The 14,720-nt window shown below is 52.3% G+C and overlaps 1 protein-coding gene across 1 annotated transcript in view; it reads right to left on the bottom strand.

Annotated features, from left to right (window-relative positions):
- IRS1 (insulin receptor substrate 1) overlaps window positions 1–7,149 on the bottom strand; it is a 54,466-nt gene extending 47,317 nt beyond the window's left edge. Inside the window, exon 1 of the mRNA XM_082487141.1 lies at window positions 2,931–7,149. Coding sequence (XP_082343267.1) covers window positions 2,954–6,562 — 3,609 coding nt within the window. The 5' untranslated portion in view covers window positions 6,563–7,149 and the 3' untranslated portion in view covers window positions 2,931–2,953. The remainder of the gene's footprint in view (window positions 1–2,930) is intronic.
- Between the last annotated feature and the right edge of the window lie 7,571 nt (window positions 7,150–14,720).

The raw sequence follows: 14,720 nt of genomic DNA, 5'->3' as shown, positions 1-14,720 counted from the left end.
TCCCTTGTTCTGATACCTTCAGCTTCACCTCTCCCTTCCCAGGTCCAGATTTCTCTCCTCTCCACCATACCTGCAAGCATACCAAGTAGCTTCTCTTTCCTCTTTCACCTTGCTCAGACACCAAACAACCGCAGCCTCCCTGCTCTCAGCCAGAGCCTGGACAGCCTCACCTGCTGGGAGGAGCATGGGGAAAGCTGGCAGACGCCGAGGCAGCAGAGCCTACTTGGCCACACAAAGCTTCAGGGAACTGGAGCACCCTCACTGCACGTGGAGTTTTCAGGAGAACAGTTTAGCTGAAGGTGCTCAACAACTTTTTCAGGCATGTGCAAACATACTGTTTGCAGGCCTGTAAATCACTTACCTCCGGGCAGATTTTCTGAAGAATGGCATAAGGTATTACCTACATGGGCCGATTCCCCTGCCAAACCCAAGTTCCACCTCCAGAGCAAAAAAGGTACAAGGATGTGTCAAAAAACAGCTGTAAAAATGTTTTTACACAGACAAAACGTTGTGGGTTTATTTTCCTTAACACACTCGACAACAGATGAGCTAGTCGGGCTGAATTTTGTGAGGAAAGTTTCAGCTGATGGTGGGAAATCTAGGCTAGCAAATGAGAGTCCAAAGGGTTAATGTCTGAGAAAGCTACAAGCAACTAACACAGCTTTATAGTGGGAAAGGAAAGGGGAACGGCAATAGCTACAATCTCTCCATATAATTATAGCCTGACTCTTCCCCTGCCTCCAAGGAGAAGCTGTGCTTGCTCAGTCCAAGCCTAATTTTGGGAAATAGGAACCGACTTCAAATACCAATTACTCTATTAGACACTACCTTTCACAACACTGCTCTGAAAAACACCTGCATATTTTTCAGCATGTCCTCATATCAGGTCTGCCACGTCCTGATCCTCCACTGAACAGCATAATCACAGCAGGTATCTACCTACCACCATGACAGAAAACATTGCCACAGCTTTTACATTAAAGATGACACACAAGATCAATTAACTAAGTTGTCTACAACAAAAGTAAACAGTGCTTTTGGAAAAAAACTGTGTCACTGAACAGTTATGACACTGCTCCCCCCAAGACCTGCATTCTCATACTCTTGCAAGCGTTTATTATTTATCCACACACTGACAGAGGATTTTCTCTCACACTTGCTCCCCCAATCTTAGCACACAAGGAGGGGGGCGGGGTGGGGAGGGAAGCAATGCTCCTAGCAATGTGACTTTTAGCACAACATGCTGCATCTTCCGGCAAAAATCCCCTCCTGAAGAGTTCGTAACACCAACACTGCCCTAGGCAGATACAGATTCCCGGGGTAACAGCAGGAATCACCAAGACAGTCTAGACAGGCTCTTGCAAGCACATCCCAGAACAGAGAAAGGGTGTGGTTGTCTAAGTCTGGTCACAGACAACAGATTGTGACAGGCAGCACGCTCCTCTCAGATGGCCACAAAAATAATCATTTCCAACCAGTTACCATTTGAACCAGAGCAGCAATATCTACGCTGATCTTAAACCTTACCTCAAACTTTGAAATTAACCTGGTATTCATAGGTCACGGAAGACTAACATCTAATACTGCATTGCTCTAAAAATAAATAGCAGCAAGTGCTAAGTAACAAATGAGAAGAGATTGTTTTACTTTTGTTCAGATTATAAGGATGGAATAAAAATGGTGAATGTATGATCCCAGGCATCATACCAGACCAGCCCTGAGCGTTCCCTTGAGCTGATCGAACGTGCAATACAAATAGTAAGCTTATTACACTTACGATGTAAACAGTGGTATGAGATACATCCCCTAATGTCATTGCATATATTAACTACTTAAACTACTGTGATTGCTGCTGCTCAAGTATGTAGAAAACTGCTAAAATCAAGTGTTTCAACAAGATTAACAGGGTAGCTATCTACTAGCGCTTGTCTGCGCCAAAATGGTCTTCACCTTTCACGAAAGGACTCACGCAGGTGCACTGTGCTTTGTGAGCTCTGAATGAGATACGTTTGTTATGTGCTGCATGAAGAAAAACACCAGAAACATCACATTGCTTGCAACAATGCTCCTACTCATCTTACACACCTGTAATCAACGTGCAACAGCCTGGCAGAAGTTTTCCCCAAATTAAAAATGCAAAGCTTCAACGAAAAATAGAACTATCAGTCAATGCCAAAGACCCAGTTCATATGGCCCGTTTCCTATGCAGTCTGTAACACTGTTGTGAGCATGGGACAGCCACGCTTAGTATCAGCTGAAACACAAGTGACAGGTACAACACTCTGAAAGCTTTGAAGTCTATTTTCAAATTCAAAGCACCTTCCAAACAAAACTGAATTAACACTCATTGCAGCCCTGTGAGGTAGATGCCATCAGCCGTGTTCTGCACATGGGAAAGCAAGAGCGGGCACGCTTGGCTGCTTTACCCTTGGCCACAGGAGTGATTACTGACCACATCAGGATTACCAGGGGAGTTTCCCGTTCCCAGCCCCACGCTATAGCTAACTCACTGTTTTTTCCCCCCTTACACGCACTTCTGAAGCACACCTCATTCTGAAGAGTAAAGCAGTGTGGCAACACGGTGGGCACGGTATCATATCCCCATCGGAACCGGAGCACCCAGGTGCGCTCTGGGAGCAGCCCCCCGGTCCGGGCCGGCAGCTGGGACACCCGCAGGGACGCTGTGCTCCTGGACGACTCTGCCACTAAAACACGGTGCAGATACTAAGCCCAAAACGCACACCGAAACCAGTCCAAGGTGCCACGGCCACCGCTGCTCGGCCTGCGGCATCGCTGCCGGGGGAGGCCGCCGCGGCCCGGCAGGCCCCACGGCACGGAACCACCACCAGCGGCCTCGGCCCGCCGCCCCCACCGGTCCTCTCCCCGCACAGAGCCGCCCGGGGCCGTCCGCCTCCCCGCCCCCGGCTCACCTTCCCCGGCGGGCCACCGGCTCCTACATCTCCTCCCGCTTCTGGAAGCTGATGCTGGCGTAGGCGCTCAGGTCGTCGCTGGAGCGGCCGCCCCCGCGAGGCTGGCCCGGGGGCTTCGGCGGCGGCAGCTGCTTGCCCCCCGGCAGAGCGGCGCCCTCGGCGGGGGGGTGGAGGTGGTGGTGGCCTCGGCGGGGGTGGTGGCTGAAGTCCTTCACCAAGTCCAGGTCGATGTAGTTGAGCCCGTTCTCCAGGGCGGGCGCGGCCCCCGGCTCCCGGCGGGCCTCCCCCGCAGCGGGCCGCAGCCACACGTTCTCGAAGGAGGCCGAGCTGTGGCGCTTCACCTCCTCGGCGCCCCCCGCGCCGCCGCAAGGAAAGGGCGCCCCGAGCCCGCCGCTGCCCGCCGCTCCGCGGGCGGCGCTGGGCGTGGACGAGAAGGTCTCGGAGCTGTGCCGCCGCCGGCCGCCCTGAGGGTCGGCGCGGATCACCTTGGCGCTCTGATTGCGGCCAGGGCTAAGGCTGACGCGGGTGAAGGCGCTGCCCGCGCCGGGCCCCCCCAGCAGGGAGGAGGAGCGCGGCGGCGCCGCCGACAGCTCGGCCGACGGCCGCGGCAGCTCCGGGGAAGCCGTCGTCGTCGCCGCCGCCGCCACCGGCGGGGGCTTCTCGGCGGCGGAGCGAACCGCCCGCCCGTCGGCGTAGCTGAGCAGGAGGGCGGGCGAGCAGGGGGAAGGGCTGTCGGCGCAGTCCGAGCAGGAGCCCCCGGCGGCGGCGGCGCCCCCCAGCTGCATCGTCACGTAGTCCCGACCGCCGGGGGCCGCGCCTCGGCCGGGCCGGGCCGCGGGGGTCGCACGGGCAGCGGCGAAGCCGGCGGGGCAGGGGGCCCGCGGCGGCCCCAGCTCCATGTTCATGTACTCCTCGGCGCCCTCGTTGCCCGGCGGCGGCAAGCCCAGCCCCAGGGCGGCCGGGGGGAAGGCCGGCTTCTCGCCGGCGATGAACTCGATGTTGACGTACTCGCCGGGGCTCTTGGGCTCCGGGGGCAGGAGGAGCGGGGGCTGCTCCCGGGCCCGCGGCAGGGTGCTGGCCTTGGGGCCGCCCAGCGACAGCCGCGTGGGTCGCGCCAGGCGGCCCTTGGTCTGCACGGCCGTGTCCACCTTGCGCGGGGGCTGCGCCTGCGGCGGGGGGCCGCCCTCGGTGCCGCCGCCGCCGCCCAGGCTGTCGCTGCTGGTGGAGGAGGACGAGTCCTCGGCGGCGTAGAGGAGGCGGCTGGAGCCGAGGGCCATGCGGGGCTGGGGGCTGCCCTCCTCGCCCCCCGCCGCCGGCCCGCCACCGCCTCGCCGGTGCACGTGCTTGAAGGAGCGCGGCAGCGAGAAGTAGGAGTAGATGGGTTTGTGGTGGGCCGCGGTGGCAGCCTCCTCGACGCCCGGCTGCCCCGCACCCCCGAAGTAGCAGTCAGGCGGGGTGCTGGTGGTGGAGCCGCTGGCTGGGGACATGTTGATGTAGTCGCTGCCGCCGCAGGGGAGCTTCCCTTCGTTGCTCTCCACCGAGAGTTTCGGGTGGTGGCCGGCGCCGTTCGTCCAGATCTTGCCATAGCCCGTGGAGCCGCTGTCAGGGGAGTAGCTGCCGCTGGGGGACATCATCATGTAGCCATTGGAGTCCACCGTGGCTGGAGGGTGGCGGCCCCCCCTGCCAGGGTTGATGATTTGTTGTGGGGCCGACACGCTCTTAGGACTCATGGGCATGTAGTCACCACCCTTGGGCCCCCCTCCCCCGCTGGGTACGGGGGCTACACCGGGTGACATGGGCATGTAGCCGTCATCTGTGTGTGGGGCGGAGTTGGTCCGATGATGGCCGCTGTCCAGGTGGTGCATCTCAAGACACTCCTCTGGGTAGGAGTGAGTGGGCACAAAGGCTGAGTGCCGGTAGGACGGCAGCCGGCTGCCACCACAGGGGTAAGAAGGCAACATCTCCGTGTACTCCTCAATGGAGGCCACTGAAGACTGTGAGGGTGTCTTCTGGTGGGAGATGGTGGGCGAAGTGCCTGCAGAGTGAGTCCGCTTCCTGAATGCCTTCTCCAAGTCGGCAACCTCCTCGCTACCACCTCGAGGACAGCACGGTGTACTAGGGTAGCGAGGCTGCTGCTGCGGGTGGCAGGTACGTGGGATGAAGTGGCCATTGGGAGCTGCCAGGCTGCAGCAAGAGGAGGTGGCCTTTCCCCCCATGCAGATGTAGTTGAGCTCTTCATCGCCCCGAGCTGGTGGGGTGTGTCCCAGTGAATCTGGGGTCACACTGCGGAAAGAGCTGCGGAAGTCACAGGGGCTGGAACCATACTCATCAGAAGAAATAAATCCACCATCGCTAGGGGAGCCAGAAACCGAAGCACTAGACCTTCGCGGAAACAGGCAGTCCGAGGTGGAGCCGTGGCCACTGGTGCTGCTGGATGACAGGCTGACAGGACTGGTGGCTGAAGGAGAGCAGCGCGAGGAAGGCATTGGGATGGACCGGCTGTGGTTGAGCGGGGGATGGAGCCTGGAGTTGCCACGGTGTCTATGCGAATGGGTCCGGTTGGCACTGGGACTAACTGGGCTACCATCCACAGAGGCAGGCCTCGACATCGTGCCTTCCCCGTCACTCGATGCTCGAACCCGGAAAGAGCTGGGTTTGCCACCTGTACCTCCACCCCCACCACCGGCAGGAGAGGTGGCTGTGACACTCTCAGTCCTGGACCGTCGACTGAGCCCCACTTGGCTGGGTGGAGGGTTGTTGACGTGGTGCCTACTGCGAAGGGGCACAGAGATGGGGTTGGAACAGTTTGAGGAGGACTGGCTCTTGCTGCGGGGACGGAATTCCTCACTCATGGCTCGCATGGCCTCCAAGATGGTTTCATGCATGTTCTGTGCCACCACCGAGTCATCCACCTGCATCCAGAACTCACCAGGCCCCGTGACAGCCGAGCGCCCCACCTCAATGAAGAAGAAGTTCTCGGAGTGACCACAGCGGCGGATATTGAGCAGCTGCAGCACCACAGCAGCCGCATCTGAATTCAGCTTCACAAAGCTGATGGTCTTGTTAGTCAGGCACAGGCGGTAGATGCCAATCAGGTTCTTTGTCTGGCCTAGGCCCTTAGGCTTCAGAATTACTTGCCAAACTTCCTTAAAAGCCGGGCCAGGGGCTACCTCACCATAGCTGTCTTCACCTGCTTCCCCCAGTCCCGCGTTGCTGCCTCCAAAGGTGACGTCGCTGTGGTGGTGGTGGTGATGGTGATGGAGGTGGTGGTGGCCCTTGGCCCTGTTGTGCAACTGCAGCAGCGCTTGGTACCAGCTCTCCTGTTCAGGCTCGCTGTCAGCCGCAATGGCAAAGTGCTCGTCCTTGGTGTAGAGGGCCACCAGGTGCTTGTTCTTGGAGTCAGCCCGTTTGTTGATGTTGAAGCAGCTTTCTAGTGGGATGGAGCGCTTGGGGGCCCCTGACTTGTGTCTCCATTTCTTCTCATTCTCGTAATACTCCAGCCGGGCGGGTCCAGACTCGCTGGCTGCCCTCAGCACAAAAAAGCGTTTATGCATGCTCTTGGGTTTGCGCAAGTAACCCACCTTTCTGACATCTGAGAAGAAGCCCTCGTTATTATCTGTGGGGCTAGCCATGATGAGAGACGGTGGAGCTGTTATTGCAGCTAGCAGTCCGCAAGACCCCAAAACAGTCAAGCCAGCCGGAAAAGACAACCACCTAAAATAAAATTCATGCAACAACAATTAAAAAAAAAAAAAAAAAAGAAAAAAGAAGCAAAATAGCTCCAGCTCCTCTTTTGAGGACGGGACGGGGGAGGGACAGAAGCAGCGTGAGAGCAGCTGTTCGGGGCAGAGGCAGCTTCCAGCACCAAATCAGAGTTTGCGTTGCTGTTTATGCCCAAGTCGCCCTTAGATGGGTAAGCGCGTCCTTAAAAAGTCCAGTCCCGATCAGGCCAGACCAAAGTCTCGTCCCAAGAGCAGCCGCCGGGAAAGAGAAACGCATCTTCCCTCGCAGGGGTCGGGCTCCGCCAGGACCGGGAGCGGGGCGGGGGTCCCCTTCCCCTCCGCTGCCCGCACCCCCTCCCCGCCTCAAGTTTGCCTCCGCGAGTCGCGAATTCTGGTGCAGATTAAATATCCTCTCGGGGGCGGAGATTGTTCTGCAAAGTCCGGGGTTTGCACCCAAAAATACACGCTGCTTTCCCCCCCTCCGCAACGCTCTCCCTCCCCCCCCCCCCCCCAAAAAAAGAGAAAACAACAACAACAACAACAAAAAAAAGCCGCCCACAACACAACCCTCCCCCCGCCCCCCCTTCCCCAAATATCAGCGCTGGGGTTGCTGCTGCTTCTCCCGCTCGTGCGTGCGGAGGCGGCTGCCGACCCCATTCAGTCCCATCTCGTTAGGCAGAGAAAGTGCCATTTCCACACGCGGCGCAGCCCGGCAGCGGCGGGAGGGAGGGAGGGGAGGCAGCCCGGCCGCCCCACGAACATCCTCTCTTCCTCCTCCTCTTCATTCCACTCGGCAGCGCCTCAGCGGCCGCCGGCGCGGCCCCCTCCCGTGCCCCAGGCCGGCGGGATAGCAAGCACCGCCGCGGCGACTCCCTCTCCGCCGGCTTCTTCGCGGAGTTTCCCGGCGCCCCGCACCAAAACAGGCGGCGGGGGCCGCGCTCGCCCGTCCAGCCCCCTCCGCCCGCCGCCGCCGCGGCTCCGGCTCACTCCAAGGAGAACAACACGTGACGGCGCCAGTGCGTGGACCATCCCCGGAGCCGCCGCCGCCAGGCTCCCGGCCAGCCCAGCGCCGCGGCCCCGCGGCCCGCCCCGCTGCTCCCCGCCCTCTCCCCCTCCCTCCTTGCCTGCCTGCCCTCATTCAGCGCGGCCGCGGGGGCCGCCACCGCCGGGCCCGGCCCCGCGCCGCACCGCCCGCCGGGGGCGCGCCCCCATTGGTGCGGCCGCCTGTCCGTCATCGGGGGCGACGGGGGGTGGAGCCCAGCTCGGCTGAGGCGCGGCGCGTAGTAAGGAGGCGTAGACGCCATTCAGCGGCGTGTTATTTATAACTGCCGCCGCCGGCGGCCTCTGCAGTGTGGCGGCTTTCGCCGCGGCGGGCCCGGCCGGGCGGCGAGCCTCCCTCCCTCCTCCCGCCTCTCCTCGCCTTCCCTTCCCGCCGGGTCAGGCCCGAGCGCGGAGCCGCGGCCGTTAACCGCCCTCCCGCCCACACACATACACACACACCCACCCACCCACCCACCCACCCCCCTCAGGGCGAGGCACCGCGCGCCCGCCGCCGGAGCGGGCCGGCGTGAGGGGAGCGGGGGAGCCGCGGCCGCCGGCGATGGCGGGGTTCACCGCCGGCCCGGGGGAGGGGGGGGGGGGGGGGGGGGAGCTCGGCGAGCGGCAGCAGGCACAGGGCCCTCCCCGCCCGGCCTCATTCCACCCCGCGGGAACCGCTTCCGGCTAATACGTGGCCCGAAGCAGCGCGTCCCCCGCGCCGGCGGGGCGGCCGGGCCTGAGCGCAGGGCGGGGGGCTTGGCCGCGGCTGGGGGGGTGGGGGAGGGGTGTCCCCAGAAGAGTCTTTCCCCGCGTGGTGTCGAGCAGTTAACTGCGTTTCCATGAATCGTTATATGCTACATTAAACTGAATATTCAACGTGATCTGCAGTTTACAGGGCTGAAACGTACCGTGCGAGTAACTTTCACCTCCGACGCAGGAAACAAGTGTTGCAAGCCAAGTCTAGAACATAAATTGCTCAATGCTGCCATCTCCAGGGTATCACGATAGCGCTGCTCCTACCTACGCTTAAGGTTGAAATGCAATACAAAAATCATACTTTTGTTGGGATTTATGTAGGTCCAGTCACGGAACAAGTAAGTTAGAGGCTTTTCTAATGCATCTTCATTACAAAGTTTGTTGTCAGGGAGATCATGGTTGTACAATTATTTGAGCGCAGAAGCGAGCTGGTCAAAAGGTGAAAGATTCCCCCAAAACCATTGCAGAAAAACACAGAGAACCCAGAGAGGACAACAGGCAGCACCACAGGCCATCCTCTTATGCTATCCTATAGACAACACCATAAACCAGCCAAACACAGGGTGGCAATTTATAATGGCTGGTAAGACACAAGGAACAAGAAGGAAAGATAATAACAATCCACGCTCTAACAATAACCTCTACCATCATCTCATTCTTTCCTCAGCTTCATGCTGTAGTTCATCATGACAAAACCAAATGTTTGTATTGAAAATAGATCCGTTACACATACCTTGAGATAAAGCTTACTGCAAACTAAATGTATTTCCATCTTCAACAAGTAGGAGGACAGGAAGTTGCTGCCCGAGCCCATGCCATGGAGCAGTGGGACAGAATTGCAGCCTCGAGGTGTACTAAGATCAGCTATCATGGCTGTCGTTAATGACGAGGTATGTTTTGTGGACAGAAGGCACCATCACCGTACACACATATTGCACTGCAGATGCTAAAAAGGCAGTGGGTCCTGTTGCAAGAGGATAACTCCTAAACCTCCTCTCCCTGTCCCTCCACAGGCCTGGGAATGCATGTTTGTGCACAGAATATATGTAGCACTGTTTTTTAATTAAACATTTTGTACACAGTAGGTAAGGTTATTGAATAATAACTTGTGTTTGCTCTGCCCCATTCTTTCTCTTGGCAAGTGATGCACTGATATGCACGTGTAAGTGCAATGATCTCTTGATGGAGGATAACCGCCACCTGATTTGCAGTCTGCTGCACAAGGGAACATGGATTTGAGGGTAAAAGCAGGAGATAGTCATAGAATATCTCGAGCTGGAAGGGACCCAGCGTCCCAGGGAATTATTGTGTCCAACTCCCTGCTCCGCACAGGACTACCTAAAACTAAACCATATGACTAATAGCATTGTCCAAATGCTCCTTGAACTCTGACAGGCTTGGTGCCATGACCACTTCCCTGGGAAGCCTGTTCCAGTGACTGTCTACCCTCTCAGTGAAGAACCTTCTCCTAATGTCCAGACTGAACTTCCCCTGACACAGCTTCATACCATTCACACCATGTCCTGTCCACAGTATGTGGGCAGACAGTGTATTTAAATGTGCTCCATTCATCTTGGGAACATTCTCTTCAATAATAACTGATTTTGCAGATAAGATAAAATTCAGTTGTTCTTATCTGGTTTTCAAGGGGATTCAGTATATGTCCCAGAAGTGTTTTCAAACTTTATATACAGATTCATGTCCTTTGTCCAGCAAAAATAACAGGCAATAACTAATACTTCCAACATATTTTGAAAACTATTTTTTAAGAGATAGTTTGCATCATACCAGACCACATCTTGAAATTGTTTTCTTGCTCTCCGAGTTCCAAAGCTCTGAAATACTGCACTTCTCTGTAAGGTATGTAAGTGTGCACATCAGCACACCAAAGAGAAGAATGTACCCTTGCTTTTTCTATTTAAATAGTTCCCCTGCTTTGACAGTGAGCTATTGAGAATTCAGGCTGTGCAATTAATTGCAAAGGGGTTCACATACTAGAATAACCTGGCAGAAAATCAAGACATTTCATTCCCTGTATAAATACCCATGGCTATCACACTACATCACTATCTCTCTATATGAGAAATTCAGCTTCAGTAAACATGACTGAAATGGATGCGGCTATTTTAGTATCCGTGTCCAAACCCTAAATTCCATACAACCAAGTTTCTGCAGTACCCTTCATCCCCACGTTCAAATCACACACCTCAGAATATATTGGAGCTAACCATTCTTTTGGAGACAATGTAATTATTTGATGTAGAGAAGGGAAAGGAGTATAATAGAGCAGATAACGATCAAAGTTCCTTTTTTTTTTTATCATCTGCCTCAGTAAGTGGTTGAAGATGAATTTAGCCCATGAGGCATGAAGTGCTTGAAACAATTAGTTCCTATTGTGTCACTACTGAACCTGGCAGAGCAGATAGGTAAAGGCCGTGAGATAATCAAAGCTTGTGTTTTGATAATGCTGCATTGGTGGAATGACATCTCAGGAAGGCCACTGTGAGCATCAAGAAGTAATTAAAGATGTAGCACTGCTCTAAATTACAACAAAGGCTAGTTTCTCTTGAAGCCACCTTTACCTGTTCACATACAAACTCTCAGCTAGCTGCAAAAAAGAGGGTTTGGGTAAATTATATTTCTAGATCCTTGTGGGGTTTTTTTGTTCCTTTTTTTTTTTTTTAACATTTGAATGAAAAATGGAGCAAATGTAGGAGTTAAGACTAAACATGCACCCGTAACACAGTAAGAAAAAAAAACCAAAAAAAACCCACTTTTCATTTCTCTTTTCAGATGACTCTCACAGGCTATTGGTCATCTTTGCCTCTGCTGTCACCTGCTTTTATTGCTTTTCTTTTCCAACCTTGCTCTCCTCTGACACATTTTTATGTACCTTGCTCACTTTTTTATGTACCTGACTGTTCTGTTAGAAGGGTGCTAGCATTGTTATTACTTTCTTCTAGACTTTTAGGGTCCACTGAAAACCTCACTCACAAGGACACAAATCAAAAGAAACATTCCCCAAAGGTGAGGGAACATCACTGTAAGCCTGTACAAAAAGCAGCATGACTCTTGTTCTTCGGCTTCATCAATTCACCTTCCAGACTCAACTGACTGACAAGTTGCTTACTGTAACCCCCGCTCCCAGCTGCTCCTGAAACAGTTGATCTCTTCTTCTATATCCAACTCTTCAGTTAAAACAGTTGTAAAAAGCCCGCCCTCTACTTCTGGGCAGAATCTCATGAAAAAATATCAGGTCAGGAAATTAAAACTTTTGGAACAATTTTTTCCCTTTCATTTCCTTCCGAGGTTGAATCAAGTTGCACAGGAGCAGGAAGAACAAGTTGCTCTGGAAGGGAAGGGCAGCCGGGTGCCGAGGGGCGGCCAGGCAGTGGGAACTGACCTCCCCAGTAGCAGCCCATTCCTATTGCACCCAGAGAAGGTAAGCAGGGAAAGCCGGTGACAGAAACCAGAATCACAGAATAGGGGAGAGGTTGGGAGGGACCTTTGGAGATTGTCTAGTCCACTCCCTGCCCACACAAGTTGCCCAGGTCCTTGTCCAGTTGGGTTTTTAGTATCTCCACAGATGAAGATCCCACAGCTGCTCTGTCAACCTGCTCCAGTGTTTGACCACCCTCACAGCAAGAAAGATTTTTTTTCTTATGTTGAAACAGAATTCCCCGTGTTTCAGTTCATGCCCATTGCCTTTTGTCGTAACACTAGGTAGGAGGGAGGATCATCTCTCTGTCCCTCCCCCTCACATCGACACAGTTATGTTCTGGCCCTCGTTCCAAGGTTGATTTGATTGCCTATTTTATTTGTTTAAGCTCATTTGTAGTATTTACTTTTCTACATTCAACAGTAAGGATGAAACTTGCATAAACTCCTCCTTCAAAAATAGCGTGGTTGACTCTAAACTAGTTAAATCATTACTTAAGTAAACAAGTTGTTTAATGTCTCTGTTAAAGGAATTGTAGTAATATCATGATTACAGCAGAAAAGCAAAACAACATATCTTAGGTCCCCAACTTCTACTGTCATATCTTTGAGGCAAATCAAGAACACATATGTAATGACTAATTAGAATCTTCAAATGTATTACATTATGAACAGTAATCTGACTGTTAGCAGTTGTATTCCACTGGATCACAGTAATGAACTAGAAAAGTCTAAGTCATTGTTTCCATACCTGACTTATTAGGATTTTTTCTACGGTGTGTTCATGTGTTAAACAGTTTTACTCATATCAGCATTTAGACAGAGCACATGTATTAATTACATGAAATATTTAAGTTATGTTCTAATGTTCAATTAACCAGCTTTCATCTTAAAAAAACACGCTATTAATTCATACAGATATTTTTTTTATTGTATTTTTCTACCTCCCTGTGTACCTTAGTACGCTTCTATTTAAAGAACCCAGAAAAGATAAAACATCATTCCTATGCTTTCCATCGGGGAATACAGATATCCCACTGAAGTATCACTAAACTAACAGGAAGCTAAGCAGTACTTTTGGATAATTCCCAGATTACACTGATCAACCTTAGCTCTGCATCTATTATCTTTAGATTTGCATCCTGTAATACGTTCAGAAAAGGTTTCCATGCTTCACAGAGTTTGGTGGAGTTTTTTTGCTTTAATTCCATCTCCTTCACCACAGACAAAATTGCCTGGAGCATGAATTTCAAAAGGGAAGTTACAGAATCTTTTATCCAATTTATAATATTTTTTGTCTGTGCATGGCTTAAAGCAATGGTCTCAAGCAGTTTTTGACTGAGGAAGGGAGCTTCATAAGTCCATGGGGTTTGGTTTTGTTTTTTACCGCTGTGGCAAAGTCCACAGAGGTATGAAAATGAAATCCAAATAAAAGGTTTTACCCACAGTTACTTGGTGATAGCAGCAAGTCCCGGTCTTGCTCAGTCAGCTTTATTTCATCTTTTAGATGTCATAGTGTTTAACCATGAATGATAGATAAAACAGAAGGTAATGTGCACGTTATTGCCCACAGTGGTATTTAGTAATTACAGAAGAAAAGGAGAAAAGGTGCTGATCCCTACAGGATCCCATGGATGAGCACCTTCTGGGGCAAGAATCAGCTACCTGTCTGCTCGCTCTGCTGGAGGGGAGTGAATGGAGCCAGGCTGCGCTGACCCACCTGCTCCTACTACCTGCCATTGAGGTGGGTTAACTGTATTTTGGGGTCTGCTGCATCAGAAGCTGCATGGAAAGCGTGCAGCATGAAGTCAGAGATCCTTCCTTTGGCCATAAGGAAGCTGCCTGTGACCGGCTGTCTTTGCCACTAGTCCTTACGCTGCAGTCTGGTCTCAGAGCTGATTACTTCCAAGCAGGATGTGCTGCTGGTGTTTGATCCATTACTGATTTCTCAGTTGTGTTAATCAGGAATGGGGGACTGAAAATGGGATAACGGATCAAAAGAGTAAGCAATGGTTTCTAGAGAAAACTGAGTATTACCGTGTTTTTCAAAGAGTTTAGCAGTTGAGCTTATCTAAAGACCTGACTTATGTCCAGTCACAGTGGACAAAATTTATTGATTTTTATCAACCTGGGAAGGCACAGATTCATTTCACAGGCTCCAGCTGTGATTCAGGGTTCCTTGAGCTTTCACTTGTGTGATAGGATCAAGCTTAATCACGGCCTGCTGATCATAAATGGAACATACTTTCTCCATTTCTGCTCTTTCAAAGAATTACTAGACTTTCAAAGAGTTGCAGAAAAGCCTCATGACACTATGTGAAGCTGGGCAATAAAATGGTAAGCGTAAACACGTGCAGGAAAAAACAATTCTGACTTTACATAATCAGTGACAGGTGCTGAGTTAATTATGGCTACTTTTGAAAAAGTTCTTGGAATTGTAAGAGGTAGCTCTACAAAAACATCAGCTCAATGCTCTTATGCAAGTCAAAAAGCAAACAGAACATTAGGAATTATGTAAAGGAGAGAAAACAAAACAGAACAGGGCTTTTTTTAGATGTATAATCTATTGTGCACCTTGTCTTCACCTACTGTGGAAAAATTATACTTTCTGGTCTTGAAAACAACATTAAAGAATTGGAAAAAGATAAGAACAGATGATCAAAGATAGCTCAAACCGAGCTAGCAGACTAAGATTTTTTGCAGGCTGAAAGAGTGCCTGAGAAGTGATGTGACATATCTGGAAATATCATTACTGGCATGGAGAAAGTAAAAAAGGACTGATTGTTCCAATACAAAAGATAAAGGACATAGACTAAAACTAGAAGGTTCAAAACAA

This window comes from Vanellus vanellus (assembly GCF_965231255.1).
Source record: "Vanellus vanellus genome assembly, chromosome: 8".
Lineage (NCBI taxonomy): Eukaryota > Metazoa > Chordata > Aves > Charadriiformes > Charadriidae > Vanellus > Vanellus vanellus.
Note: the sequence above shows the minus strand (reverse complement) of the source record. Positions and strands in the feature narration are given on the sequence as shown.